Source organism: Ammospiza nelsoni, chromosome 6, assembly GCF_027579445.1.
Source record: "Ammospiza nelsoni isolate bAmmNel1 chromosome 6, bAmmNel1.pri, whole genome shotgun sequence".
NCBI lineage: Eukaryota > Metazoa > Chordata > Aves > Passeriformes > Passerellidae > Ammospiza > Ammospiza nelsoni.
Genome location: NC_080638.1, coordinates 41720853 through 41747965, shown reverse-complemented (window position 1 = coordinate 41747965; position 27113 = coordinate 41720853). Strand labels below are relative to the sequence as shown.

Below are 27113 nucleotides of genomic sequence, written 5' to 3'. Positions count from 1 at the left end.
GCTGCGCACGGGCTGTCGTCCCGCGCGAGGGACCCGGAGGCCCGGCCCCGGCGGTCTCGCGCTGCGGCCGTTGCGGGCCCGCCCCTGTCCGGTGGGTGCTGAGGGGCCGGGGCGGGACGCGGGAGCGGGGCCCGGGGCGGCCGGGGAGAGGAAGCAGAGGGCGCTCCGCCCGTGAGGGGGGGGCACGAACAGCGTGTGCTGGCGAGCTGAGCCGCGGGTCCGCGCTGCCCTCCTCAGCCCCCGGGGCCAGGGAGCCTCGGCAGACCTGTCCCAGCGGCGGCACCGGGTCCCCGGGCACGGCTAGCAGGCCCCTTGAATGCCACTAGGAAACCACTAGGCGCCAAGGACTTGAAAACAGTGGGTTCCCTTTTGCATAAACAGCTTGCTCTTTGTGCCTGACACCCATTGCTAAGCGTGCTTTGCTCGTTTCCTGCGTAAGTAGCAGCAGATGCTATTTGACCAGGACTGTCAGTTTTTGTGGGGATGTAAAAACAGGAGAAAAGCATCTTTCTGCCCACTTCTTGGTGATATTTACTCTATAATTCTGATGAAAATTGCAGTAGAAACCTTTTGCTTACAGGTTCTTTGAGTTTTGCCTCACACGGTAGGAGTGTGATTTGGATATGGTAAGTTTGAGAACACAGCATGTTGTTAGTAAGGAGCTTAGGCTCAGGCTCTGGCTGTCTACCCTGAAGGTGCTGACAATGTGTAGTCAGAGCATGAGCATGAAAATAATCACAGAAAAAGCCTCTGAATGCTAAGAAAACTAAGAAAAGTGTATCTATGAGGATGAATGAAATAAATCAAAGTCTTTTCAGGTCTTTAATTTGTATTTATTTAATTTTTCCCCCTTTATCTCTCCGTGTTTTAAGGAATATGGAGCAGTGAGCTCCCTGTGGTTTCTTGTGGCTCTCATCTATCAGATTTTGACATGATCAAACGTTTGGTGGAAGATGTGCGAGCCAGGCTGCGTTCTGGAGTCACTGTCAACTCACTCGGGCAGTGTGTTGAGGAGCTTGTCCTCAATAGCATTGATGCCAAAGCAACATGTGTAGCTATCAGGGTGGATTTGGAAGCTTTTAAGATCCAGGTGGTGGACAATGGCTCTGGGATTGGGAAGGAGGACCTAAAGGCTGTTGGAAAGCGCTACTTCACCAGCAAGTGCAGCTCAGTGAGAGACTTGGAGAACCTGACTTTCTATGGCTTCAGAGGAGAGGCTTTGGCAAGTATAGCCAACATGGCCAGTGTAGTGGAAATCTCATCTAAGACCAGCAGGACAGCAAAAACATTTTTGAAACTGTTTCACAATGGGCAAGCACTGGAAGTGTGTGAAGCTGAGTTGAACAGACCAAGTGGCGGAACTACAGTCACCGTGTGCAATCTGTTCCATCAGGTACCAGTGAGGAGAAAGTGTATGGATCCTGTGCTGGAAATTGAGAGAGTGAGACAGAAGGTAGAGGCTGTTTCGCTAATGCATCCTTCTGTTTCTCTTTCCTTAAGAAACGATGTTTCTTGTTCCATGGTGCTTCAGCTCCCTAAGACAAGAGACGTGTACTCTCGTTTTTGTCAAATTTATGGACTGGGCAGATCCCAGAAGTTACGAGAAATAAATCACAAGTCTGGGGGATTTGAGATAAATGGTTTTATCAGTACTGAGGGACATTACAATAAGAATATGCAGTTCTTGTATGTGAATAGGAGGCTTGTTTTAAAGACAAGACTACATAAACTAATTGATTTTTTATTAAGAAAAGAAAGCCTAATTTGCAAGGCAAAGAGTGTCCCTGCAAGCCGACAGGCTAATTCAAGTCCTGGTCGCCATCGCTGTGGGCCAGAGTTGTATGGGATCTTTATTCTCAATGTAACCTGTGCATACAGTGACTATGATGTGTGCCTGGAGCCTGCAAAGACTCTGATTGAGTTCCAGAACTGGGATGTTCTTCTAACTTGCATAGAGGAAGGAGTGAAAATATTTTTGAAACGAGAGCATTTATTTATTGAACCTTGTAGTGAGGACATCAGAGAATTTAATGAACACAATGACTTTTGTTTACATAATGCTCCAGTTCTGAAGCCTTCAATTCTTGATGAGAAGAGCATCCAGGAAAATTTTAAGAAAACATGTAATGAAATTGTGGATTCTTATGAAATACGTAGCTTGCAATCAAAAGATGTCAAGAGGAAATCCATTACTGGGAAAAAAAGTTCAAGTCTTATAGAGTCAAGTAAAAATGTACAGGAAACTAAAAATGCCCCAGTTCAGAACACTGCTGAATCATCTGATCCATGTAGAAACAATAAAGCAGAGATTCCGTTGCCAAGCAAAGATGACACAGTTTCTGATTTAATTAAATCAAATACCTCAGAACAGAAGCCAAAATACACTAGCAGTTCCCAAAAAGTATCTGATACTCGTCTGAAACCTTCAGAACATCTTTGTTCCTCTTTCAGTGGAGGAACCAGATCAGAAATAAGGGAAATAGATGGTTGTTGTGACCTAGAGGATTGTGCAGAGAATAATATAAAAGATGTGGGCAGCCAGCAAGGTCAAGTAATGCAGGAAAGCAATAAGGTTCTTGTCTTAAATAAGGATTTTATTCAATCACTGCTTGAGAGAGAAGACCCCACTGAAACAGCAGTGGGACCTGAAACTGTCTTTAGAAGTTCATTAATAACACTGTGTAATGCAAGAAGAAACAGGGGAGCAGCTGAAGTGATAGATGATGCCAGAAGAGGGGCTGTTAGTTCAATACCATTAAAGTCGCGCCTTACAGACCTTATAAAAAGTTTTGTGCAAAATGAGTCCCCACATGACTGTGAACAGACAGAAACAAATCTTGCATCAAACTCACAGCGTAGGCCTGCCCCTCTCAGTGCCAAGGATATTTTTGACCATAAAGTAAATGTTGTGATTCAGTCTTCAAATGCTAAGGGTATTTCCAGTAATGCTAATAAAGAATATACAGCTTCTCTTACCAGAGAAGTATGCAAGACTGATGGTCATGAGAACAAAGCTTTGTCACATCGGGTGAGGGAGGAGACAGCTCTGCCTGCTGCTACCAATAAACGACCTTATGAAACATTGAACAGTGCGGAATTGCCACTGGCAACTTCTTCAGGTATTCCTCGCAAGAGAATTGTTATCAAAAACACTAGAAGGCAGATAGCTGTGCCAAGATCACAGCCCTCTAAGAAACTGAGCTTGTCCACACAGCTGGGATCATTAGAGAAGTTCAGGAGATATTATGGGAAAGTTAAGTCTACACTACCAACACCCACATCAGAGCAAAATGAATGTGGTCTCCCAGTTCTTAATTCAGAAACTAACTCTGACTTTTCAAAGGATGGGAATGGCAATCATGATAACTTTGGCAGTTGTGAAACTCCACCTGCAGCAGAAGATAAAGATTCTAATAATATTAGCCAAGGTTTTGGTTCCTTGGAAAAGACTTTATTTTGCAGTGGAGAAATGTCACAGGACAAACGAGCCCTTTGTCAGAGTCCTTTGACATTGTCTGATTACTCTCTGGTTAGTAACAAAACCACAAGTTGTAGAAGATCTCCAGGATCATTATCATCCAAACTATCCAGAATGAAAACGGATCACAAAGAAGTAGAACAACTTGGTGAACAGTTCCAAACAGACTCAAATAGAAAAGATGTCCATTCTTTTGATTGTGAATCCTCAAATAATGATTTTTTGTATAATGTTTGTCAAACATACAAATCCTCAGTGGAAAAAATGAGGGAGTGTAAGTCCAGCATTTTTAAGGAGGCCGTGTGCTCGCAATCAGATGGTGTGATAGCAGAGTCTGTGAAGAGTCCTGTCAGCTCATCACCACTCAGCAGTATAGGAGAGTACACAGTCTCTTCAGTTTTAGCATCACCTGCTAAAAATGATTGTACTGACATCATCTGTAAAGTCAAAAGTACATTAGGTGAATCCTCAGAACAAAATATGAAAGATACTGAGGTTCCCCATGTGACCTTGCAAAGGCACTTGTTCTCTGATGACAACACGAGCACAGGCAATCTGAGGAATGATTCTGTCTGGCTCCAAGATTTCGATGCTTTATCGGGTAAGACAGTGTACATCAATAAAGCAACTGGACTCAGCACCTATGGCACTCCTCCTTGTGAAGGATTTCAAACTGCCTGCATTCAAGATATAACAACAATGGCTGTGAATGTTGTTTCAGAAAATGGTAAGAGGGGTGGTGGTTGTAAAAATGGAATGAGGAAAACTCTTCTTCTAGGTGCATGAAATAATCTTGCTGGCAGTACCTGAGAGCTTTTACTGCATTAGTTACTACCTTATAGTTAATAGCTGCATGGAAAACAAGAAAGTGTTGGGAACTATGGAGACAGTAAAACATTAACAGTAAAGATATTAAAAGATCTTTTTAAATAAAATGATAAAAAGAAATGTCAGCAGCATGACAATTAACTGATAGCTGCCTATTTTTCGCTGGGCATCATGACATTCTCTGTGATAACAGTTACATATAGCTGTTGTCACATCTAAAATGAGGAATATACTTCAAAAGAGGTGTACCAGAAAAGTACTGTGTTTTTTACCATTTGTCCTAAATAGTTATGTTTCTAAGAATGTGTAGTTAAAGAGAACCTTATATTAAAATGATCTTTTTTCAAACTGCATACAAAATTTAAAGCAATCCGTGAAAGATAAAGAAAAAATCTAACTTCATTGAGAATGTGTAGTCTCCTGTCCATGGATTTTAGAAGGGCTGTTCTTTCTCACTTTGTAGCAGATGTACAGCATTGTTGCTTTTTTGATGGTGGGCCTTTTCCACTAGTGAAAGAATCCTGCATAGTATTATTTTTTCATGGGCACAGTGTTCATGAGTCTTGCAGATCTGTCTAGGAATATCTCTATATTCCTGATCTAGTTTGTCTGTCTAGTACTGTCTTTGATAATTTTCCCTTTAAGGGAAAAAATATCTGTGTTCTTGTTTTGCATTCTGTCTGTAGGCAGATTGTATGAGTGAAGATGCAGCTATTCTTGGTGTAGACTTTATTTTCTACTACATAAATTATTTTGAAAAAGTAGTTTGGACTTCTTTCTAGTTATCATGTTAAAAATTTGTCTAATCAGTTGTCATGGCCTTTGGTTTGTTCCATTTTTGTCTGTTACTTCCTTGTTTGTCACCAGTCACAGAAACACTGGTGCAGTAGGTGTTTCAGTTGTTGAGCTATTCCCCTTTATGTATAATAATTGATGCCAAAAGCTTTTAATATCTATCTAATTATCCAAAGAAAATGTGATGCAAGTTTTTATTAAGCAAAACTACTTGCAAGTGCAAATATACACTTTTTGACTAATATTTTTGTTTCTGTGGTATACCAGTTTTGTTGCTCACAGTACTCTTTAGTAACCAGCCAAAGCCCTGAGATGCAGAACTTGACCTTCTATCCAAAATGTTGGATAGTGCATTCATGTTTATAGAGATATGTACTCTTATGCTTTCAGATGATGTACAGTGTGTAGGCTTTGAAGACACGTGTTGTATTGCATCTTTTTACCTCCCATGGCACTGTCCTTAGCCTTAGCATTGTTGTTACTCTTTGTTCTATCAGTGGTGCCAGTCTTTCTAACTCTGCCAGTTCTTGGCAATATGTCTGATTTTATTCTTTACTTAGATAAGAGCTGGACCTCACAATTCTTCACAAGGTGTTTGAACTGTGGCTAGATCCTGTAGGTCTTAGGTTTTCAAAGTTCAACAAACACATTCTTTCATATGTTTTTGAAGCAAAGGATGGTTGCTCCTTTCAGCCATAGGAATAAATATAACTGTGTCCTAACACAGCATTCATGTCTCTTAATGTTGAGCACTGTTTTAGACTGCTGTTAAGGCCCAGGAGCAGAATCATTTCCTCACTTGTATGCTTTCATTTTGGTTTTTAGAGTAGTGTCAGTAACCCCATGTTGTGTTAGAATTTGACTTAGAATTTCATAGCCCCTAAGAATAGCATCTTTACACAATTCTAGGGAAGTTACACTGCTTAGCAATAGATGGAAGTAGGTAAGAACAATCCATACCCTCTTTTTCATGACAGCAGTGGCTGTCTGACATCTTTTCCAGCCACAAGCCACATGCTCAACAGAGATGTTGGATTTTGTAGGCCAGATCCAGGCAGCTTCATACTGATTAAACTGATTGCTACAAGAAAATTCATCAAACTTCATTTCACCATTGGATGCCTTCTTTAACAATGCATTTGTAGTAGGAAACTATCCTAGCTCAACCTGGTCTTTATTGTTACGCCAGCTATATTTGCAATTTTTGTTCCTTACATTATGTTGTGTCATTACACTGGAATATCTTCATGATCTAACTGAGGCAAGTGAAAATGAATGCTCAAGCATGGTAGTTGTATGGGGCTTGCCTGCATGAAGTATATACCTTACTATCCTCTCCACCTTTTCTGATGCTACTTGTCAGAAGAATCATATTAATAATATCTCTGCCAAGTCTGAAGTCTCACCAGCCTTGGAGCAAGTAAATCCTAACTTTCTGAGCAATATATATCTTGAACAAGGATTTTTCCTTCAAAAAAACCCCCAGGGAGATGACTCTTTGTCTATCACATGTATAAAATACTGGACTTGTTTTGTTACAGATGGTAGATTCTTCCCTGAACTTGAGAGATATTGTCTTTTCATGACAATAGTTATAAAAGTTATGCCAGAGTCTGAATTAGGCAGCACTCTTCAATTTGCCACAGTTTAGCAGGAACTACATCAGGCCATTTTGTCCTTTCCTCTGGGTTTTGTGACAATGGGATGCTGAGTTACTCTCCAGTGCTGGGCTGCCCATTTGGATTCTTGAAAGGATTCTCAGTCCCCAGGGTCACTAGTCCTCACTGGAATGGAGCCAACAGTCAGGAGTCTATGGACTGGCCCAAGATTTTATAGAGCCTTTTCACACTGAGCTTATCAGCACACAGCTCGTTTTCTTTGGCATTATCACTCTGCCTCTTTTCCTGAATGCACACCCTTAATTTCTTGGTAGAAAGGAACTTTATTAATTCATTATTATTTCACAAAGAATAGAAGACTGAATTGTACCAAAGGAAGGGTGAAATGTTTACCAACGTGCTGGAAATCTGAGCCACTTTTCTTAATATTCTTGATAACAATACAAGTTTGTAATATTAAATCATTTCTGGGTGGGTGAGAACATATTGTTGGACTAACTCTGTTACCTCATGTGGGCTCACTGATTTGTAGTTTTCAGTTTTACAAATTCCTGATAACTGTATTAAATATTGATAGGAATGGTGATAGACTGACAGTTTTGCTGCTCCTTAACCGAGGGAATTCAACAATGTTTTGATCTCTGATAGACTACTATGTGCATCCTTTCTCTTTGGGGAAAACACTTCTGGTTGCACTAATTCTGGAAATAATTATTACAAGTTTAAGGCATCAGCCAATTTTTACATACAGTCCTGCAGAAACCATGGTAATATTTTTACATTTCCTAAGGTGTGTATGTCTGATAATTCTCAGCTTTTTACGTATGTGTTGTTATTTCTCAATGTTAGGTTGCAGAATCTGTGTGATACTTGAAATTTTACAGGGCTAAGCACATGCTCATTTATAAGAATATGGTAGATGTATAGCTTTTAGTAATTTTGCTTGCTGCTTATTAAGCAGCAACAAATAATTATTATTATTTGTTTAGGGTTTCAGTTCAGATGCCATCCCTTCAGAAGTGAGATTGTGCTTCCCTTCCTTCCTAGACCTCAGAAAGAGAAGACTCAGACAAGCCAGAATCTGAGAGGTAGGGCCAGCTTTCCAGGACACAGTGTTCTGTGGTAAAAACAAATAAAAAAATTCTCCCAGATGTCCCAACAGGAACCAGAATTACTCAAGGTCTGTTAACAATGGGACTGTGTGAGTCATCTCAGATCTAGAACTGGAAAAAAAATTTTTGGGTTGAAGGCAGGTTAAAGAATACTTATATACAGGATGAAATACCCAGTTCTTTGTTGAATTATGTCATGAGTTTAAAGAATAATTACCTACTCACTTCTTTGTACTCATTCCAGCCTTGGAATGTGAAAAATAGCTTCAATCCTCACACTTTTTTTTTTTTGCAGTGGAAAGGATGAAATAATCTTTTTGGTATGTAACTTTGTCCAGAGGGAGTGGGTAGCTAAACAGGTCTTTCTTTCCCTACAATCCCTCCACCCCTTTTCCAGGCCTGTTGAATTGTGCTGTAGCATTTTTAGGAGTCAGAAGGATGCACACTCTCCTTCCTAGTTAAAGCAGACAGTACAGAAGCCTAGTGCCATGTTCCATTATTTATTTGTACACTCTCCCCTTTTTGTGAAGGAAAAAAAAGAAATAATATTTGAGTGAGGTTGAGGTCCCCAGTGAACATTCTACTGACAGATGGTGGTAGTTCCTCTATTATCTGTGTGTTCTTTCCTAGAGGCTGAAGGGGAATCCCTCCAGTCATTGCTTTTGGAATGGGATAATCCTGTTTTTGTTCCCTGCCCAGAGGTAAGTATTGCCTTGCATCTCATGCTGAAATAAGAATAATTTTAGATTTTTGTTATTTTCTGACATTGGGTCCAAAATTGCAAATGTAATGATTGTTGCCTATAAGTTATCCACAGATATATTACACTATGGACCTGGAAGTTTTGGTTTTTACAGACTGTTTAGATGCAAGTCATTGTTGTGGGTTTATTCAAAGAGAGGCAGGTATCAGGCTAATCTTTCATTTTACATAATTCCAAAACCAGAACATTGTAAACTGTCTTTCCCTCTACAGAGATAGTCATCTCAACATTAGAAGTTATCGAGTGGCAAAATTGTAATATAGTGTTTGTCTGCTTTGTGGACAGAGATAAAATAACCCAGGTTTGAACAGGTCTTAAAAGTGTATTTTAACATAGCTGTTTTTAAAGCCTGGCAGGGTTACAGCATGTGAGAGGGAAACAATGTTGGAGCTTTTATAAAAACTTCCTTTGCTGTCATGAGGCAGCATTATCTTTAATCCTCATGTTGTGTGTGTGTAAACATATGTATGTAACCATTTCCACCTGCAAACAATAGGCACGGAGTGCAAACCACCTGCTGGTGAGTTTCTGGAAGGGAACACTTCTGTTCAGCCTTGCAGTGACGTGTGCTCTGACTCATTCCGGGGTAATGCAGCCTTTGTAATGCCATCCCCTGAGAGCTCACGTAGGCTGATCATTAACTTCAGCTTTTGATAGCTACTTGGAATCCGCTGGATGCATTGAAATTAGCAGGTAATAGCCAGATGGGAAAGATACGTGGTGGTAGAAGCAAAGGTATTGTCAGATGGTTTTTTAGTTGCTGTTATTCTTGTATAGAAAGCTTGGTTTGTGAAATGCAGAGTTATTTCTAGTTTTTGTTAAAATGGTTCATTGGGAGTATCTGCTCTGTGTGTTTGGGGTTTTTTGCCACACTGTTGAGCTTTTCCTTGATGTGGAATCCTGTTTTTACAGATTGCAGTTGATGTGGCCAGTGGTCAGGCTGACAGTCTGGCTGTGAAAATTCACAATATCTTGTATCCTTATCGTTTCACCAAAGACATGGTTCATTCAATGCAGGTACAATATAATCTATTACTTGCTTTCATCCCCAAAATCCTGCTCAGCAGATGGGATTTGCTGATGTTTCTACCTGCTAGGAAAGAAATATCCAGGAAAACAGTTCACATTCCTAATTTTCACAAGCACTAACAGAATTCTTGGTCATATGTGATACCAGCAGACATGTGTGTCATGCCATATCCTGGTATCATCTCATGGTTAACCAGCTATCTGTAAGTGACTGTAAAGTTACTTGACTAGTATGATTAGATCAAAATCAAGAGATAGCCCTGTTACTGCTGCTTAGAAACATTATTAACTAAATAACAGTTCAAAGTACAGTTTTTATATTTGTTGTTTAGCATTTTCTTAGTTCTTATTTCTATTAAATCTGTGCCCTGTATCTTCCTTTTTTATTTACCTTAGAAATATAATTCCTTAGTAGAGTGATTTCAAAATCAAATCCAAATTTTAATGGAAAAACTTGAAATTTCACCCTAAAATTTATGTCTGCACTTAAAAGTGATCTTTAATAGTGGCATAATAACATCAAGTTTTATTATTTCGGTGGTTTTTTAATCAAATGTTTTGGGTGTTAAAAGCTAATGTAAATATAAGTCTTCAGCTTACATATGCGATGGTTTGCTTGGGTAGGAATGCCAGAGTGGATTCTCTCCCTCTCTTGCATCCCAGTGACAAAAGACCCAAAGGTCCACCTAACACTTCTCTTATGCAGTCAGGCTGCTGACTTTGAGATTGCAGGTTCTGACTCTGTGAGGCATGGTAATGTTCATCTCCAGGGTGGAGATGATTCAAATGATTCCCTTACTTATGTTGTGAGTGCATGAATAATAGGAATAAATAAAGTTACTGTAGTGAACAGGTTATGTTTCACAAAGACAAGAGAGGAAAGATGGAGAATAGAAGGTACCATTTGTCTTTTTTCTCATAATAAGAACTGTTCTTTAAAACTTACTGAATGTTTCTGCGTTTACCTGTATTGTGTTTTCCTTTCTACGTTTTCAAGAAGGCAAAACTAGAGGAAGTTAACTACTTTCTGTCTCTGAAAAAACAAAATACTACTTCCAGTACCCTACAGCAATTTTGAGAATCTCTCTACAAAGATGAAAAGCAGAAAATGTTGCATCATGCAACAGGAAAAGAATAAAAAGAATCATTAGTCTTGTGTCCCTGCAAAGAAATAGTCATCCATTAATTTTTACCTACCAGGTGAACATGTTGTGAAACAGAGAATTCAGGGTGAGCTGTCTATGTAACATTGGGAGAAATTCCTCCATAACACCATATCTGTATATTTGAAATCTAACAATAAGATACTGAAAGCATTGTGCACCTCATCTCAGTATTGCATGTTGCTCTGGTGGATTTCTGATGCTTGAGGGGAAAGTCGAATCAAGTCACAGAGGCAAATTCTGCGTCAAAAATGAAGGGAAAAACTCTTCCTTTCTTCTGCAGATGATTATCAAGTGTAAAAAAAGTTGTTTACATTCTCTTTTGGTGATAGCAACAGATCAATTACTCAGAGTCACTGTGCACAGCTTTCATTCCCAACTCAAGGAGGTTTCTACATGGCCATTTCATTCACCTTAGAACAGTTAGTACTCATGCCCTTATTATTATATTTGAAAAAGTTTATCCAGATTTTTAAAATATATTTTGAAACTTTCTCTTAGATCCATTTAGAAAACTGTTTCGTGACCATTTAATGGTCATTTGACCTTCTGCCAATATTATCTTTTAACTTAAATAATGTCTGCTTTTTCCATATTTAGTTCCCCAATGTATTGATAAAGAATAACTATGTAGCTTCTCAGTCCAGTTTTGCTAGGCCTTTTGGGTTAGGAAAGATGTGGCTTCCAGTCCTCTAGTCATCATACTAGCTATTTGTTGGTCTTGATCCATTTTGATTGTTGTTTCTTTTGTTTGCCTTCATTTTAAAAATAATTGTACTGCCCTATAATGAGTTTTTTGAGTATCTTACAGGTTCTTCAGCAAGTGGACAATAAATTTATCGCTTGTTTAATTAACACTAGGAATGGAATGGAAAAAAAGGCAGGTGAGACTGGTTAATAGCATGAAGTTGAGGTGGCTGTCAAGTGGACTGCAGAGGGAGCACTGTCCTATTTGTAATCTCTTCTTGCCTTGGGCTGATGTTAGTAGAGGAAAACCTTAGTCTTTGCTTGAAATTTCTTGGATCTTCTTTATCTTTATTTTGGACATTGTTGAGTGTTCCTACTGCCTTCAGATTAATGTTATAAAAATAGATGTACTCAAATTGCTAATATCTTTCAGTCTCTGTTCACAGTATCTGGACATATTCATTGTTGAAGCTTTCTGAAGCTGTACAAAAAAGGCATTCAAAATCAGTAGGTTTTGTAACGTTTTAAAAGGTAGTGTCAAACAGAACAGTTTATAGGTGATCTCAGCTCTCATTCTGAAGTTAGATGAACATGTCAATAGACAAGAGTTTCTGACTCAATTTAGTTACCTAATTTAACCACCATTTTGGATCACTGAATTTCTGTTCTATGGTAACTTTATGTTCTGCCAACACAGTCTCCTCCTCACTTTGTTTCTGTGAAACAAGCTGATACTTATGTTCTAAATGTGGCTTCTGGGAAGTGGTTATTCTTTCTGACCCCTGCAGTTGCCTGGTACAAAGTTGCCTATTTCTCATCTGTTGTGGTACATTTTTAGATGGAAACCTCCTGATTTTGGTGGACCAACATGCAGCTCATGAACGGATCCGCTTGGAGCAGCTGATTGCAGGTGAGGATTCAGGTGGTCTAAGAAACAGATAATCAGTGCACAGAAAAGTATAAATGAGCTCTCTGGCATGTACAGAACCAATAGGATATCTATCCATTTAACATCTTTATCCTGATCCCTAGAAGAGTGCAGGCATTCAGTATCTGTAGCAATCATAATATTGGCAGCTGAAAATTCTTACAGCCTTTCCAAAAATAAAAGATATGCTCCCTACCCACAGAACTATTGAACTAAAATAGTCCTGACATAATGAAAGAGCAGGAAGACTGATAGGAAAAACAATGAAGAGGAAATAAAACAACATCAATAAGTTTGTGTGGTTACACTGTGAAGAATAAGACATGGGATGCTGAATAAAGAGTCTAGTTCATTTGGTTCCTTTTTAGCTGAATACTGTGTTTAAAGCCTAAAATTTCCACAGTCTGACTGTTTGCAAAGGGATAATAGTCTTCTGTGTAAGCTCATTAGCCATTGGTTTCAGTGTTAAAAAGCACAATAGCCGTCCATCAAGCACTTAAAAATCATTGACCTTCTCTTACATCAACAAACACTGTGCAGTTCCTGCCGAGTGTTCCAGGAACTCTGTTCCTTTTGGTCAGGTACTGAAAAAAGGTAAAGACTGAAGGGAGAAATGCTTAATGAATAGTATTTTAACTCCATTTATATCTGACTTTCTGTGGAAAAATTGTTCTCTCTGAGTTGAACCAAATATATCAGTAGGTTGTTTTGCTATTTAGAGTGACTCTTTTTTGGAACTGGTGGGAAAAAACAAAGTGGCATTAACCAACCCTTCCCCAGAGACTGGATGTCTGGTTTGTGACATTCCCAGTCCTCCACAAGTTTCAAGAGAAGGCATTCTGTGGTCATTTTTTAATCCAAGCAGAGGATTACATGCCAAACCAGAGGGTCATTAAGGGTAATGCCTCCGTAAATATTTTAAGAAGGATACTTCTAAATGTTTCATTCACAGATTCCTATGAGAAGGAAGCTGCAGCATGTGGCAAGAAGAAAATACTGTCATCCTCCATCTCTCCCCCTTTGGAGATTGAAGTTACTGAAGAACAAAGAAGATTTCTACGGTTAGTAGTGACAAATAGCTCTCAATTTTGGGGGATGGCTCTGTTGATCAGGAAGATATCTATATATTGTGACCATGAAACTCAGGAGAAAAATTGTTGATTCTTTCCTGAGCAGAGCCCAGTTGGCTCTCTCTGTACTGAGGGAAATGGATACGCTTCTTAGGCACGTTGTTACAACATCTCAAGACAAAACCCTGGGGTGTGCCATTTTTGTGCCTTGCAATGTGCTCTGATTTCCCCGGGAAAGTAAACCTTCATGTGTGGGCCAGAAGACTGCCAAAGCAGCTTCCAACAGTTCCTCCTGTCTGGGGCTCAGGACCTGGGAGTGCTCAAAGGACTGCAGTGCCCAGACTGTCGACCTAGGTACTGACTTTACAGGCACTTTCTGAGAAGAGGAGGATGGGATATGGAAAATCTGTATTGTGAATCCTTCAAAAACACATTCCTTTTTCCTAGGTGACTGCCAAGAGTAACTAATGAACACTGTTTCCCAAATGTTTCAGAATGGTGACCTAGCTACAATTAGGATATTTAACTTTTGTTCTTCAAGAGTTTAGATACAGATTTCTTGTTGGACTATTGCAGACCTATTGGACACTCATCATAATTTCTTTTCCCCCACATCTTTGTCTGTCGCCTGCCACATCCATTTGTGAGGTTTTTTCAGTGCATTGTTCTGAATTTTTAGATGAAGTTCTGTCAGTATTACCTCATTACTCTTCTTTTTTCTTTTTTGTGATTCCTGTGGCAAGCTCAACAGCTGCTGATTCAGTCCTTATTAAGATTGTTGCCTACTACAGGGATACACTTGCTTAGTGTTGATCATATTTCAGTAATATTTGGATTTTTTTTTGTTCCCACCTCTCAATGATGTTGTTGCTAACATCACAATATTTGTAATGCCTCTTCTTCAACTTTGATTTATTTTCGCTCTGATCTATGAATGTCTCTCATTTCTAATAGATCTACTTTAGAGAATGGATGGCTAAAACTGAATACAATATTCCAAGTGGGAGAATCCCATTGATTTGTACAGTAGCTTTGCAGCTGTGCTCATGTCTTCTGTTTGTTATATCCACACCTGATATTTTGTCTCCTTTTTTGTCTACTGCTGCTTGCATGAGCTGCTTCTGTGTGGATGGTCAAGGCAAAGAACAGAGTAGGGGGGGTTATTTTTTGAATTTCTGTTGTTTATGTAGAAGCCAGCCAAAAGTAGAAATAGATTAAATTACTTCTGATAATTTGTATTTATTTGTCTTTAGGTGGAGTAAATTCTGGTTTTCTGCCCATTTTTCATTCATCCTACTGATTTCTATTCTATTTTTCTTCTATTTTTCTACTTGTTTTAAATTCTGATTGAGTTCAACTTTGTCTCTATCTAGTCTCAGCTGACCGAAATAATTTTGTACTTTCTATAAATTTGCTTGCTTGACCGTGCTGCTTCTTTTCCACATCATTAATAAACAATCATGAAGATAACAGATGAGGACTCGTGTTGAACACTGACCATCTGTTGCCAGCACACCTTGCTTCCGTAGTCTCTAAATCATAATAGATGTTCCTTCTCTATCCATGACAACCTTTTGCATTTCCTTTTTTATCTACTTTTAAGTGGTGACATGAAAGACTTTTGGAAAGAGCTAATAAATTATGAGAGCTACTATTTTCATCAGGTAAATCACAAACATTCTAGAAAACTGAGTAAGGAAGTAACTCAAAAAGGCATGTGTTTCTTCTAAGGACATTGGTTGAATATTCAGCACAGAGGGATGCCAGTTGTGATTTTCAGCAAGAAGCTTACTGGTGCTAGCTTACTAGTACTTTTATTGTGTGACTTAATAATTTTTCAGTATGTATTAGCAGTTCATCCCTTGCTCTCTGAGACTATCATTACTAAAAAGTTAGGAATTAAAAGTATTATGTGAAAGTCTAAATTCTATTGTTATTGTTACTCTCAGACTGTGACTGTATTCTGAGGTAAAGTTTGGTGTAATAAAATAAAATAACCTGTCTAAAAGACCTTTCACTTCAGCTGTGCTTGCAATTTAATCGTTCAGCTGGACCTCTCGTTCACCTGCAGCTTTGGTTCTGTTATTTATCTACTAGGCATTGTAGTAATGCATTGTTCTGTTGACTCTCTTGCACTTCCTTCTTTATTTTTTCTTTTAATAATAATAAAAAAAAATAGAAAAGCCCAGTTGACTTCAATAGCTGCTTGGATTTTGTAATTTCATTCACAATAGGCTTTTTGTCTTTCTTTCTGTATAGCCTGCTGAAGGCTATACATGTCTTCTTTTTTTTTAAATAGAATTTCATAAGCCACGTTCATATGGAGGCTAATAATTGTACTATTCTCATTATTGATTTAGGTAAGTTTAGATTTGCTTCTTTCTATTTTTTGCTCAAGGAATTTCTTTTCTAGAACTAACCTTTACCACCTTTGTTTTAAGTGAATACTCCCTGAATTAATAAAGTATAACTCCCTGAATTAATAAAGTATATATTGTTACAATTGTTTTCATTTTGGAGATAAGCTCTCATCTGTCTTTGAAGTCTCATTTTTGTGTGTATTTTTCCATCCACAGGCTGATATATGTCATAATTAACTAGAGGTTGTTCTTTCCTGTATTCTCTTTGCTTAACAGGATATAAAGTTCATTAAACCATCATAAATTTCTTAAAATACTTTTTCCATTTTAAGAATTTGCTCATATGTGTTAATTGAAATCACAGTTCTTTTAGATTAGACTTAAAGTAGTCTTTATGCTGTGTAATTTCAATATTTGGAATATTTTTATGTTGAACCAGACATCTCGTGCACCTTCAGAAAAGGCAGATTTATAGATTTAGAAACAAAGCCTCTCTTCGCATAACACAGGAACTCTTAGATCTTGTAGCTGTGGAACATGAAAAATGCACGGTTATTGGAGTGAAAAAACATGTCTGAACGTAAGCTGAAAAGGCAAAATTACTTGGAATCTCATGAGGCATGGATTTCGAAATGGGAAACTGTTACAGGAAGTGATATGAGAAACCATGTATGTGGACAGAAATACAGAAATACTTACATGTGCTATGGAGTCATAGACACAGTGGTTGATGTCTTATTTCTCTTGGTTTTTCTTCCTCAGATGCTGCTACAAAAATTTGGAGGACTTGGGTCTTGAATTATCATTTCCTGAGACAAACAACTCCTTGCTTCTTGTGAGGAAAGTGCCAATGTGTTTTATAGAAAGAGAAGCCAATGAATTACGGCGGAAAAGACAACCTATCACTAAAAGTATTGTGGAGGTCAGCTGTGTATATGGTGAAGTTATGATAGTGGGTCTTGTTCTGTATTCATGGACCAGGAAATTACAGGATCTCTGTTATGAAGGAGACAATAGAGTCCCCTGGCAAATGTGAATGCCATCCCTTTTTTGTAGCTAAATAGTCCCCAAACTGAAACCACTGAACTATAACTGAAATGATAGAAGACTGTTTCAGACTTGGACTAGTGGAGAAGCTAAGAAAAACTGTGTATAGCAAAGATATTTTAACTGATTACTGCACATGGATGCTTGAATGGACAGTAAATGCTTCTTGCAGGAACAGAAAAATTATTAAATGAAGGAACAGTAAAATGAATAAGTAATAACAATATTTATGTATCAGCAATATTAAAGTTGCTTCCATGAAATCTCTATATCAGTGGGGTCAGTGGGGCTTTCTAAAAACCACTGTTTCAGATGTTCTGCAGTTTTAGGGTGAGAAATTCCTGAAATGATTACTTGCAGTGGGAGGTCAGGATTTTCACCTAGGTCTTCTACACCATGGTCAGTACATACAAACAGTATCACTTTTTCTTATTCTGGCAGTCACACAGTAAGTTATACACAGATATGAACAAAATAGGATAGGGGGATGGAAGGGAAAAATAGCAACTGATGACATTACCTTTTTTCTTTCTAGGAGCTTATTCAAGAACAAGTTGAGGTGAGTTGCTCTCTACTTCTAGAGTTGACTATAACATCCAATGCTTACTGCATGAATCAAAGGGAGCCTGTTGAGCTTCAAATGAGAGAGTGGGCTAAATAATCCCCTAGCTTTTCTTCATTTTTAATTTCCTTTGTGTTACAGTTCTTTTTTCTCATATTAGAAGGAAAGTAACCTGATGTTCCCTTACTGCTTTTAGCTATTGCAGACCACAAGAGGAGGAGCGCGAGGGACACTGCCTCTGACGTTTCTGAAGGTGTTAGCTTCCCAGGCCTGTCATGGTAGGGAAACTCTACTTTTCTTTCATTCTTTCTTTTTGGCTTTTTTTTCCCCCCAAACCTTTGTCTCCACACATCATCCTCCCTGGGACAGTGTTTGGATGTGTTTGCAGCTATTGTAGGGTTAAAGACTATATCTTAGGGATGAGGAGGTAATGCTCATGGACAGCACTAAGGGATAAACAATACTCCCCCAATTTATTAATGTATGGGCCTAACATACTTCCCTTCATGTGAAACATACAGTTCTGAGATGCATTTATCTGTGTGTGCTCTAAACCATTCAAATAACAGCTCTATGATGGGCCAACGGAAAAGGTGCTACAATCTGCTTGTAAGCATGCAGGAAAGAACACTTAACCACTCTTTCCAAACTTTTAATTTCCTTTAAGTATCCCAAGTGGTAGTTTAAGTGTGCCCGCAACATTTCAAGTACTTTTGGAAGGAGTGTGGTAAAAATTTACATCTTCTCAGGGAACTGTTGCTTTCCAGCACCTGGCAATGAGCAGGCCTTCTTGGTCTTGACTGCAGTAGCTCCAGCATCTTGTTGCAATTCCTGTGCCATATACAGTATCAATGAGATCACGCTGAAAGGGCAAATGTGAACCAGAAGTATCTGTTTTCTCAACAGTGTCTCAGTTTTCAGTTGGCAGTCAATAGGTTTTGGGGTTTTGTGTCTAAAAAAGTCTCAAGGCTGAAAGCATATTGCAGATGGTCTTTTGCATCTGTGCAGGCTGAAGTTTGCAAACACCTCTGGAATAACTCCCTAATGTTGTGCTTGAATTTCCTCTGGATGCCTTTAAGTGCTCACTTGTGAGAATGGACCCAGTGGCAGGGCTAGCACTTGGTTTCAGAAGTGACACCTGTCCGTGGCAGCCACAGAGAGCCACTCAAGCCTGTGAAACTGTTATTAACTGTTGTCTTGGTTTAATACTTCTTGATTTGTGAACTGTTTCCAATTTCAGCTGTAACACACACACACACACACACACACACAAAAAAAGCCCATTTGCCTCTTGCAACATTACCTGAAATGCCAAATGTAATAATCTTACCGTCCATCAGACTTGGACTACGTTAAAGTTTAAGCCATGAAAAGCTGATCTCCTTGTACAGCAGACTCTTTAACTGAGCCAAGCCTCAAGTCTGCCACACTGCAGCCTTTGGGTTGCCTTTGCAGCCTCTCAGCTAATCTCTGGGAGATGCCCCCAAAGTTTTCACTGAAAACCACAGCTGTAGAAGGAAGTGGAGTCCTCTTTGGCAGCAGGGGCAAGAATGTGTCTCTTTTTCAGGAGCTATTAAGTTTAATGAGCATTTGACTTTGGAGGAGAGCTGCAGGCTTATTGAAGCTTTGTCATCTTGTAAGCTACCCTTCCAGTGTGCTCATGGAAGACCTTCAATGCTGCCTCTTGCAGACATAGACCATCTACAGCAGGAAAAACAGGTACTGTGTGGGACACACCTCTGGTAATCCGTGCTCTGGGGTATCAGAGGCGCATCACGTATGTGTGCTAGAGCTAAGATCATACTGTTTGAAACCACCACCACTGGCCTTATATTACTTGACTTGTTACATATTGTTACCAATAAAATGAAACTTTAGGACAAAAGCCATCTGTCCTGTAAACACTTAAGCAAGGATGTTATCATACATTATTTGAATAGTCACACTGACTTGAAGAGTGTCCTTAAGGTTAAGCATACATTTAAAGTGCTTGCAGTTTTGAAGTGTAAAATTTGGAAAGCATGGAAATTCTGAAATTCTGCTAGTGGCAAAGATGCTAATTAAACTAATGCTTACTTTCCCAAAGTTTAAGATGCTATAAAATGGAGATAAAGCACAGGAATAGCAACATTTATTATAAAATCATAGAATGGTTTGGGTTGAAAGGGACCTCAAAGATCATCTTGTTGCCATGACTACGAACACCTTCCACTAGACAAGGTTATATTTAAATCAGGTTACATTTAAATTTAAAACAAAATCATTACTCCTCCCTTTTGCTGTTACTGTGCTTTATTGTTATTAAATTGGATTCTGTTGAAAGTCAGGTGGGACTGTGAATTAGATATTAACTTAGGAAGGACTGTATTAGGGCAAAGAGTATGGAAACACTGAAACTTATTTACTTAGTTATGACTTGTGCTTAATTTTTCTCCCTCCAGCCTAAACCTAATTTAACTAGACTCAGGAAGATGGCAAGAGCATGGCAGCTATTTGGAAAAAAAAAAGAACCTATTTAAAAAAAGTTAAAACTGTAAACTGCAACCAGTAGAAGCACTGGTATAATCCATGATCCTGTGGATAGACTACCCTGTGTGAAGCCAAGTTCTGAGCCAGTGCAGTCACCAGAGCTCTCCTTTGACTACTGACCGAAGGAGCAGAGACCAGCCAGGAGAACATGGCAGGAGGAGCCCACCCTTGGAGCCTGGAGAAGCATCTTCAACCTTAAGGAATAGCACTGGAAGTCTGGGTGCTATGTCACTGCTGCACTGCTGGGTGTAAGGAGTTGCAGCCACATGCAGCTACTGAAGCAAAGCGCTTCTTTTCTGCAAGCACAGCATAATTCTGCATAATAGAGAGGGGAATTTTAATTAGTGTATTTTGTAGTACTTTGAAAATTGGAAGGTATTTTTTAATAAAGTTCACATTCAACTCACTCCTTAGGCTCATGGCAGTGGTTGGAATGAGGATTAACCAGCTTCATAGTATATATAGGCCAACTTAGACTCAAGAAACACTTCACTTGGCAACAAATGACACACACAGCTGCCTTCTCCAACTCCTTGCAGTTTGTGTTCTTGAGTGAGAGATTCTAAATCCCCACCTATCCCCACTGCAATAACTCAATAGCTAAATAATCCATTTTGAAGACAACTGTTGATGGGTTCCTAGTCCCACCATATTTACATGTGAAAGCACACTGTAAAGCCAACCACAGCATCATGCAGTGAGTGCAGGCAACTGATTACACTGGTAAAACTCCTGCTAGTTAAATAAACAAAACAACTGCATATGGAAAATGTGCTTAACAGTGAGATCACTGTCAACAGCCTTTATTGCAGCAGACTTTGAAGTAACAGCTTAGCTGCCCCAGAGTTACACATATGCCTTGCTATTTCAAAATCAAAGTGGGTTAGGAGCTCCACATGGTTTCTCACACAGCATGTGATTTAAACCTGTACAAGAGCTCTGCCTTCTTTTGCTTTTGGGTAGAAAAGACATTACTGAGCAAATTCCCACTGGCTCCCCACAGCAACTTGCCTTTGCAACATACACTTTAATTAGCTGTTGTATCTTTCTAAAGAGAAAGGTAAGAGTCTGAACAGTGATGTGCTTCACAGTATTAGAGTTCATAGTCATCGGGATGGTAGAGCTCGCTCATCAGGCGGTAGATGTAGGAAGGTGCGTTACCCCCAATGTTAGAAATGAAGAGAGTAATGAGCTCCGGAGGGACGTAGTCAAACACTGGGCAGTGAACATTGATTTTTGCCAGGATCTCCCCTGTGAAGTGAGTAGCAGCAATATCAGTCAAAGCAACTCAAAGTACAGTTAGTCTTTTGCACAGCTTCTGGAGTCCCTAAACAAACTGGCTATGCACACGCCACCCCGAAGTCAGTACCTGAACATCCTGAATACTTTCTGACTTCTTCACTGATGTCATCAAATTACAGCTATACAGCAATCTTCAATGAATGGCAATACTTTGTTTCTGGTCATTTTTGCTGGTAGAAACCCCAGATCCCCTCTGATGTAGACTGACTAATTGCTAAAAAACCCTACCAATATGTAAGACAGTCCTGATACTGCCAAAGTTATTATTTAAAGAAATGCTCAGAAGGCCAAAAGTAAAATCTGCTGCCAAGCTGCTATCTTCATTTCAAAACCCTTTGTCACATAGAAATGGGGCTTTGAAAGAGACTTTGCTAACTGAAAATGGGCTTGGGCACTGAGGCCTTTCTGAAGATGGTGCTTGTGTGGGAAGCCCATGGCAGAGACACTGTTTGTTTCAATGGCTGTATCATGTAACAAAGTTTCAAAAAGTTACAGGAAAGAACGGAAGGTGCCCTTGGTGCTGGGCATCGGCCCTGTCCCACAGAAAACTGCTACCTACCTGGCATCATTATCACCATCCTATAATAAAACAGTTTCAGAGCAGAAGCAAAACTGCCAAGACAGTGTTTAAAAGAAATCCTTTTTCTCTACGTAATATACAGTTACAAACTGGATGGTTCACAGCACTCTTTTCTGTCAAAGACAGTAAAAAAGGATTTTCTCTCTAAGGTTATAACATGCTCTGATGTTTATTTTTTTGTATGAGTTACAAAAAAAAAAATCTGAACCAGCTTGACCAGATGTATAAAGAATAACCAGTACCTTCTGTGAATGGCAGCACCTCCTGTGGTGACACAAACTTGTGGAATGAATCTTCTTCATTAGGGAACTAAATGAGAAGGAGGACAGGAAGATGAGGAAAAAAGTCCTACCTGATTATCCTTGTGAAAACAGATCCTGGCACTGGAAGGAATTAATGCAGAGGAAGATGACTTGCCAGGTGATATTAAGTCTGTTTACAATAATGACATAGTGCCTGTGTCTACAACCTCTCTAACATTTACAGGTGAAAGGTTTTTCCCCAAAGCTTTTAGAGCCTTCTATGACATGGCTGCCCTTACCAAAGCCTAGTGAACTGGAGGAGTGACTTCCTCAGTCTGCAACTTCATATTGACAACATTGAAAAAGTACTGAGTGTAAGAGTCTCATTCTGCATTCTCTGCCTTTCAACACTAATGGCATAAACTGAAATCTGTCATGGTTGAGGAAAAATAAGTGCGGCAATGCCAGTCTCATCAGTCTAGGCAGTGGTTTACATCCTGATATCTAATGTACTGCTTTGCACATGTGGCAGAGGTGCTTCAAGGAGATCCTGAGGTGTGCCAGATTTGGGTAAGGATCTCCTCTCTGAAGTAACAAAGCTAGATGGGGGAGATGGCCCATTTACTGACAGATGGTGCTCTCCCCCCCTAAGCTCCTACAAGCAAAAGCCCCTGCAAGCACAGTCCTGAAGAGCTGCTGTACTTACCTGTGGTGAAAGCTTGAACATGGGGGCACACACAATGAGTGGAGTGGAGTGGTGTTTAGCTGCCAGTGCCAGAGTGTGAGTCCCACTCACAGCAATCAGGGCACCATTGGCCAGGATTGTCTTTGTACCAATGATGACCTTAAAAGGGCAAATCAGAATTAGATAGCATGTTCCACAGCAAACTGGGGAAGGAACACTTCCTGGCTCAGACCCTGACAGATGAGCTGTAGGAGGACTGTGTCGGTAGAGCCAGCCAGCAGCTGGAGTTCTAGGGCAGCTGAATGCCTGATCTGTTTCATCTGGCACTGGCTCTGCACTGAGTTCCTCGCTAACAAGAGCATGACTCCAGCCCAGAGAACTTCAGGAGACAAATGTATGTTCTACTGCAGGGAACACCAAGCAGAAACTGGGCTGTGGTCCCTTTTCTACAAGCTTTGTACAAGTAACTTGACTACTCACTGCAAAAATTCCCTTGCGTTATGCTTGAGGGAGTAATATAAAACAGCTCAAAATATATAGATAAGAACTGATGTGGCTGCATTTTAGTATGTTACAAGTACTTTTATTCTCCCCATTTTGGGGTGCCAGGTTTTCATCTCTAAAAGTACAGAACATGTCTGTTTAACAAGACAAACCTTAATGATTCCCTTCATCAGTCATCTTCTGTTTCAGGCAAAGGGGCGTTTCTTCCCTTTAGAAATGCTGCTTTTTGTTCCATCTCCTTTAAAAACTGAGGCTAATCCTTTGAGGCCCTCTTGTAAGTGTAGCCACTAAGCCAGAAAAACCTGTCACCATTCAGTCAGTCATCATACTGACTCTGAATCTCCACTCCAGCAATGAACAGGGACTATTACAATTCTGAGTCTTCATTAAAGAGACACATCATCACTACTAGGACCTGCAGCTGATTTGAGAGGCCTAAGCACCCAATCTGCCATGAAATCCTCCCCCAGTGGAGCCCTCCTTACCTTGTTGACTCGAGACATGACAGCAAAAATAGCTGCATCACTCATGACAGTAGTTTCAATACCCTCTTTAGACAGTCGGACAGCCATTTCATGACCCTAAAAAGAGGGAGAATCCAATTGGTTCCCTGTGACATAGCTCCTGCAGTGTAACTGTAAAGGTATCAGCACTTAATTCTTGTCTGAATTGCAAAACTACCAAGTGATGAAACCTGAACACGGCCCTTCAACTGAAGGATGCTGGGGTAGGATAATGAGCTATCTCCAATCTCTCAACTACAGAGGAATTTCCATAATGTTCACCCTGATTCCAGACACAAGACTTCAGTAAGAACATGCGGGACAACAGGGTCCAGCCAGCGTGGGCCTTACCTGGCAGAAGGGCGCGCACTCTGCCACGATGACCTGGAACTTGCGCTTGCGAGCGGCTTCCTTCAGGAAGGCCTCGACCGTGCGCGAGTAGCTAATGGTCATGATCACCTCATTGGAGTGGATGTGCTCCAGGGCCTGCATTGCAATGTTATCAGTCGTGCCCTCTGGAACACAAGGAACGTGTGGGTGTAAAGGCAGCCAGCAAAAGCAACACTTGTGCTGCTAGGACTGTCCTACAACAAGAGATTTTTCACTAAAGCAATGTTATTAGCACTGGGAGAGCAGAAGCAGTGTTTCTCTCCGTTATTTTTGCCAATGGAGTGGAACCAAGAAGCTGGCCCTTGAATGCCCCATGCTCCCTAGCTATACCCTCATTATATATAACAACAGCTGTACTGAAAACTCCATTGTGAGGAGAGGGGATTATGTCAGCACTGCTCCAGATAACCATGAGACCCACAAAACTTCAACACTTTTGTAGTTCAATAGGGGGGCAACTTGGGCCTCAGAAGGTGGGTCGGGTGCCTGATTTGTCACAAGAATCACAGAAAAAGAAAACTGTATCATGGTTCTTTGTGACAAGGGTCAGGTTATATGTGCACTTTACACTCTTCTTTACAGGACTCAAGACTTCCCAGAAGACCAAGAGCACAGCCTACAGCCCCCCATATTGCTCCTTCCACAATCTACCCATCTCCCCATAAGCCAAAGAGGACTTAAAACTAATTCATGGGAGCAGCAGGGCTTCAGTCCCTTGGTTCCTTCAGATTAAGCTTCCCAGATCCTTATTGTTTTATTTCACCTAAAGAAGGGGGAACCATCAGTCCCATCTGATAAGAATTTTCACTCAGGAGCAATTCAGACCCATCTGTACCTAGCTCAATTAGCATCTCATTAATAGCTTCAATAACATTAGCTCTGAGGGAGGGATAAGGGGTTCTGAAATCTTCGCTCAGTCCTCCAGAAGTCAGGAGTTTGTGCAGGGATTCTTGCTGGTCACTTTCCTCACTGCGCCCGTGAAGCCTGTGGAGAGAAGTGGCCTCTTCAGCCTCAGGAAAGAGCACAGGGCCACAGCCAGGCTGAGCTGGCACACCTGGATGTGAAGAGACAGGAAGGAAAACCACCCACAGGAGGCACACCATGCCACACCAAAGAGCCTCCCACAGCTGTCTTGGCAGAAAAACATCCAAATCTCTGCCAGAAAGTGCCTTCTTAAGACATGTGCAAACACTGCTGTCCAAAGACAAGGAGCAGGCTCGAGTCTACTGCTCCAGTGGGATGGACCCCCCTAGGCACAGAGAGAGAGCAACCCAAGGCCAGGGCACAGACTTGTCATGCACTCACAACACATACACCAAGGGGTTTCTAAAGAGGAAATGTCACCATCCATAGTGGAAACAACAAGGTTTCCTTTGGTGTTAAACTCCCTGAATCCCTCTCTAGGAGAGGTGGGAAAAGGGGCTGATGGAAACTTAAGGGGTTTTACAGAAGCAGCTTAAAAGGGCAGTTCTGGGTTTTCAGAGAGATACAGGGAGCAAGAGGGCGCTTTACCGGCCATATTCCTCACGAATGACCTTCAATACCCGTCGCACCATGTTGCCCACTGTTGTCTCCGACGGCTGAGCTGCTGTCATCCTCTGGCCCTCTGTCCGGATCAGATCCATGAGCTCCCCTAAAAGAGGGGAGGGCCTTGGTTAGCGCTGCCCAGAGCAAGCCCATGTGAGCATCAAACCAGCGCACCCCCTCAATATCCCTGGGCCAGCAGCTGCTCCAGCACAAGGACCACAGCACCAAGAAAAACCAGCAAGGGGCGAGCAGAGAGCCCTCACGAAGCAGCCGGTTCCACTGGTGGGTTTTGTAGTCGGAAACGCTTGGACACAACACAGACCTAAGAGAAGGCCATCAGCAGTGCATCTGGCCTTTCCTCTGAAAGAGAAAACGGCGTGCTGCTGGAAAGGCCCGTGCTCGGACTGCCGCCGCGGAGGGGAGAGCACGGCTGGAGCAGGGCAGCTCCGCAGTACCGCGGCCGTGAGCGCGGCAGGCCGGGAAGGGCTCCGCCGCGCCGGGGCAGCCACTGCGAACGCGCTGGGCGCTGATTCCTCCGCGCCAGACAGCCGCGACTGGGCCGCAGCTGCCCTCCCGCGGCTCGCCCCCGCCGCCGCCTCCTCCCGGCGCTGGGGGAGCCGCAACCGCCCGGGGAAAGCCCTGCGTCCGCCCGCCGCCGCCCGGCCCTCACCGGCCCGGCTCCATCGCCCGTGCCCCACGATCTTCCGCAGCAGCGAGAGCGTCTGCCGCGCCGTGTCCTCGGAGCGCGGCCGCTCCCCGCCGCGCCGCAGCCGCGCCGCGAAGGCCTCGATCTGCTCGGAGAGCTCCGAGCCGCGCTCCGCGGCGCCCGGCATGGCAGCGGCACTTCCGCTTCCTCCCCCCCCCCGTTCCATTGGTGGAGGTCGCGGAGTTGTGCCCGCCCCCCCGCGGCGGCTCGGCCAATGAGAGGCGCGTCCGGCGGTGGGCGGTGCCGCGGCCGGGGCCGGGCCGTGCCCGGGGCTGTGGGAGCGCCGGGAGCGCGCACGGGCGGGTTTGGTTTGCTTTGCTTTGGAGCGCGCACGGGAGGGTTTGCTTTGGTTTGGTTTGGAGCGCGTAGTGCCGGCCTCTGAAGGGCCAAATCAAACGGGCTGGGAAAGGCGCAGTTCCTGGCAGCCCAATTGTTCTTGCTGGCAGAGCCAGAACCGGCCCTGGATAAGGCAGGAATGTAGCTCCTTTGTGTCTAGTTCCTGGAGCCATGGAATAATTCTCATTGCTCTACTGCTTTACTCTATCGCTCTGGTCTGTGTCCTGTTGTTTGAGATTAGGAAATAAAAGCAAACAGGTTTATGTTGGAAGCTTTCAGTGATTGCTTCATGGTGAGGCCCTATGTTCATGACATCTTTTGTTCATCTGGTTAGCTTAGGACTCACCCTACAGCCAGCTCCTGTCCAG

The 27113-nt window shown here is 41.5% G+C and overlaps 2 protein-coding genes across 4 annotated transcripts; one reads left to right on the top strand and one right to left on the bottom strand.

The window, feature by feature from the left end:
- The first annotated feature begins 34 nt into the window (after positions 1–34).
- On the top strand, positions 35–20376 carry MLH3 (mutL homolog 3). Of its 2 annotated transcripts, XM_059474853.1 has the most exons (13): positions 35–91; positions 873–4205; positions 7710–7808; positions 8463–8533; positions 9508–9612; positions 11599–11671; positions 12313–12384; positions 13355–13463; positions 16595–16754; positions 17415–17438; positions 17638–17719; positions 19009–19160; positions 19883–20376. In XM_059474853.1, the coding sequence occupies exons 2-13, from the start codon at positions 932–934 to the stop codon at positions 19958–19960; spliced, it is 4299 nt and encodes a 1432-aa protein (XP_059330836.1). In that variant the 5' UTR covers positions 35–91; positions 873–931; the 3' UTR covers positions 19961–20376. The 2 variants fall into 2 exon arrangements, with proteins under 2 accessions (XP_059330836.1, XP_059330837.1); XM_059474854.1 differs by lacking the exons at positions 35–91; positions 7710–7808 and adding an exon at positions 261–357.
- Positions 20377–20733: 357 nt separating this feature from the next.
- Positions 20734–26536, bottom strand: EIF2B2 (eukaryotic translation initiation factor 2B subunit beta). Of its 2 annotated transcripts, none has more exons than XM_059474140.1 (8): positions 26374–26536; positions 25689–25809; positions 25012–25160; positions 24138–24301; positions 23769–23864; positions 22801–22938; positions 22205–22235; positions 20734–21221 (listed from the first exon to the last, which is right to left on the bottom strand). In XM_059474140.1, the coding sequence occupies exons 1-7, from the start codon at positions 26534–26536 to the stop codon at positions 22209–22211; spliced, it is 858 nt and encodes a 285-aa protein (XP_059330123.1). In that variant the 3' UTR covers positions 20734–21221; positions 22205–22208. The 2 variants fall into 2 exon arrangements, with proteins under 2 accessions (XP_059330123.1, XP_059330122.1); XM_059474139.1 differs by lacking the exon at positions 22205–22235 and adding an exon at positions 22095–22161.
- Positions 26537–27113: the final 577 nt, after the last annotated feature.

Bases quoted from the DNA above. Each gene is read 5' to 3' on its own strand.
- MLH3 (XM_059474853.1), top strand. From the start codon at position 932: ATGATCAAACGTTTGGTGGAAGATGTGCGAGCCAGGCTGCGTTCTGGA. The intron at 4,206-7,709 runs GTAAGAGGGGTG...TTATTTGTTTAG, and splicing joins GAATGTTGTTTCAGAAAATG to GGTTTCAGTTCAGATGCCAT. The intron at 16,755-17,414 runs GTCAGCTGTGTA...TTTTCTTTCTAG, and splicing joins TCACTAAAAGTATTGTGGAG to GAGCTTATTCAAGAACAAGT.
- EIF2B2 (XM_059474139.1), bottom strand. From the start codon at position 26,536: ATGCCGGGCGCCGCGGAGCGCGGCTCGGAGCTCTCCGAGCAGATCGAG. The intron at 25,161-25,688 runs GTAAAGCGCCCT...TTCTCTCCACAG, and splicing joins ATTCGTGAGGAATATGGCCG to GCTTCACGGGCGCAGTGAGG. The intron at 23,865-24,137 runs GTAAGGCCCACG...CCCTCTTTTTAG, and splicing joins AGTGCGCGCCCTTCTGCCAG to GGTCATGAAATGGCTGTCCG.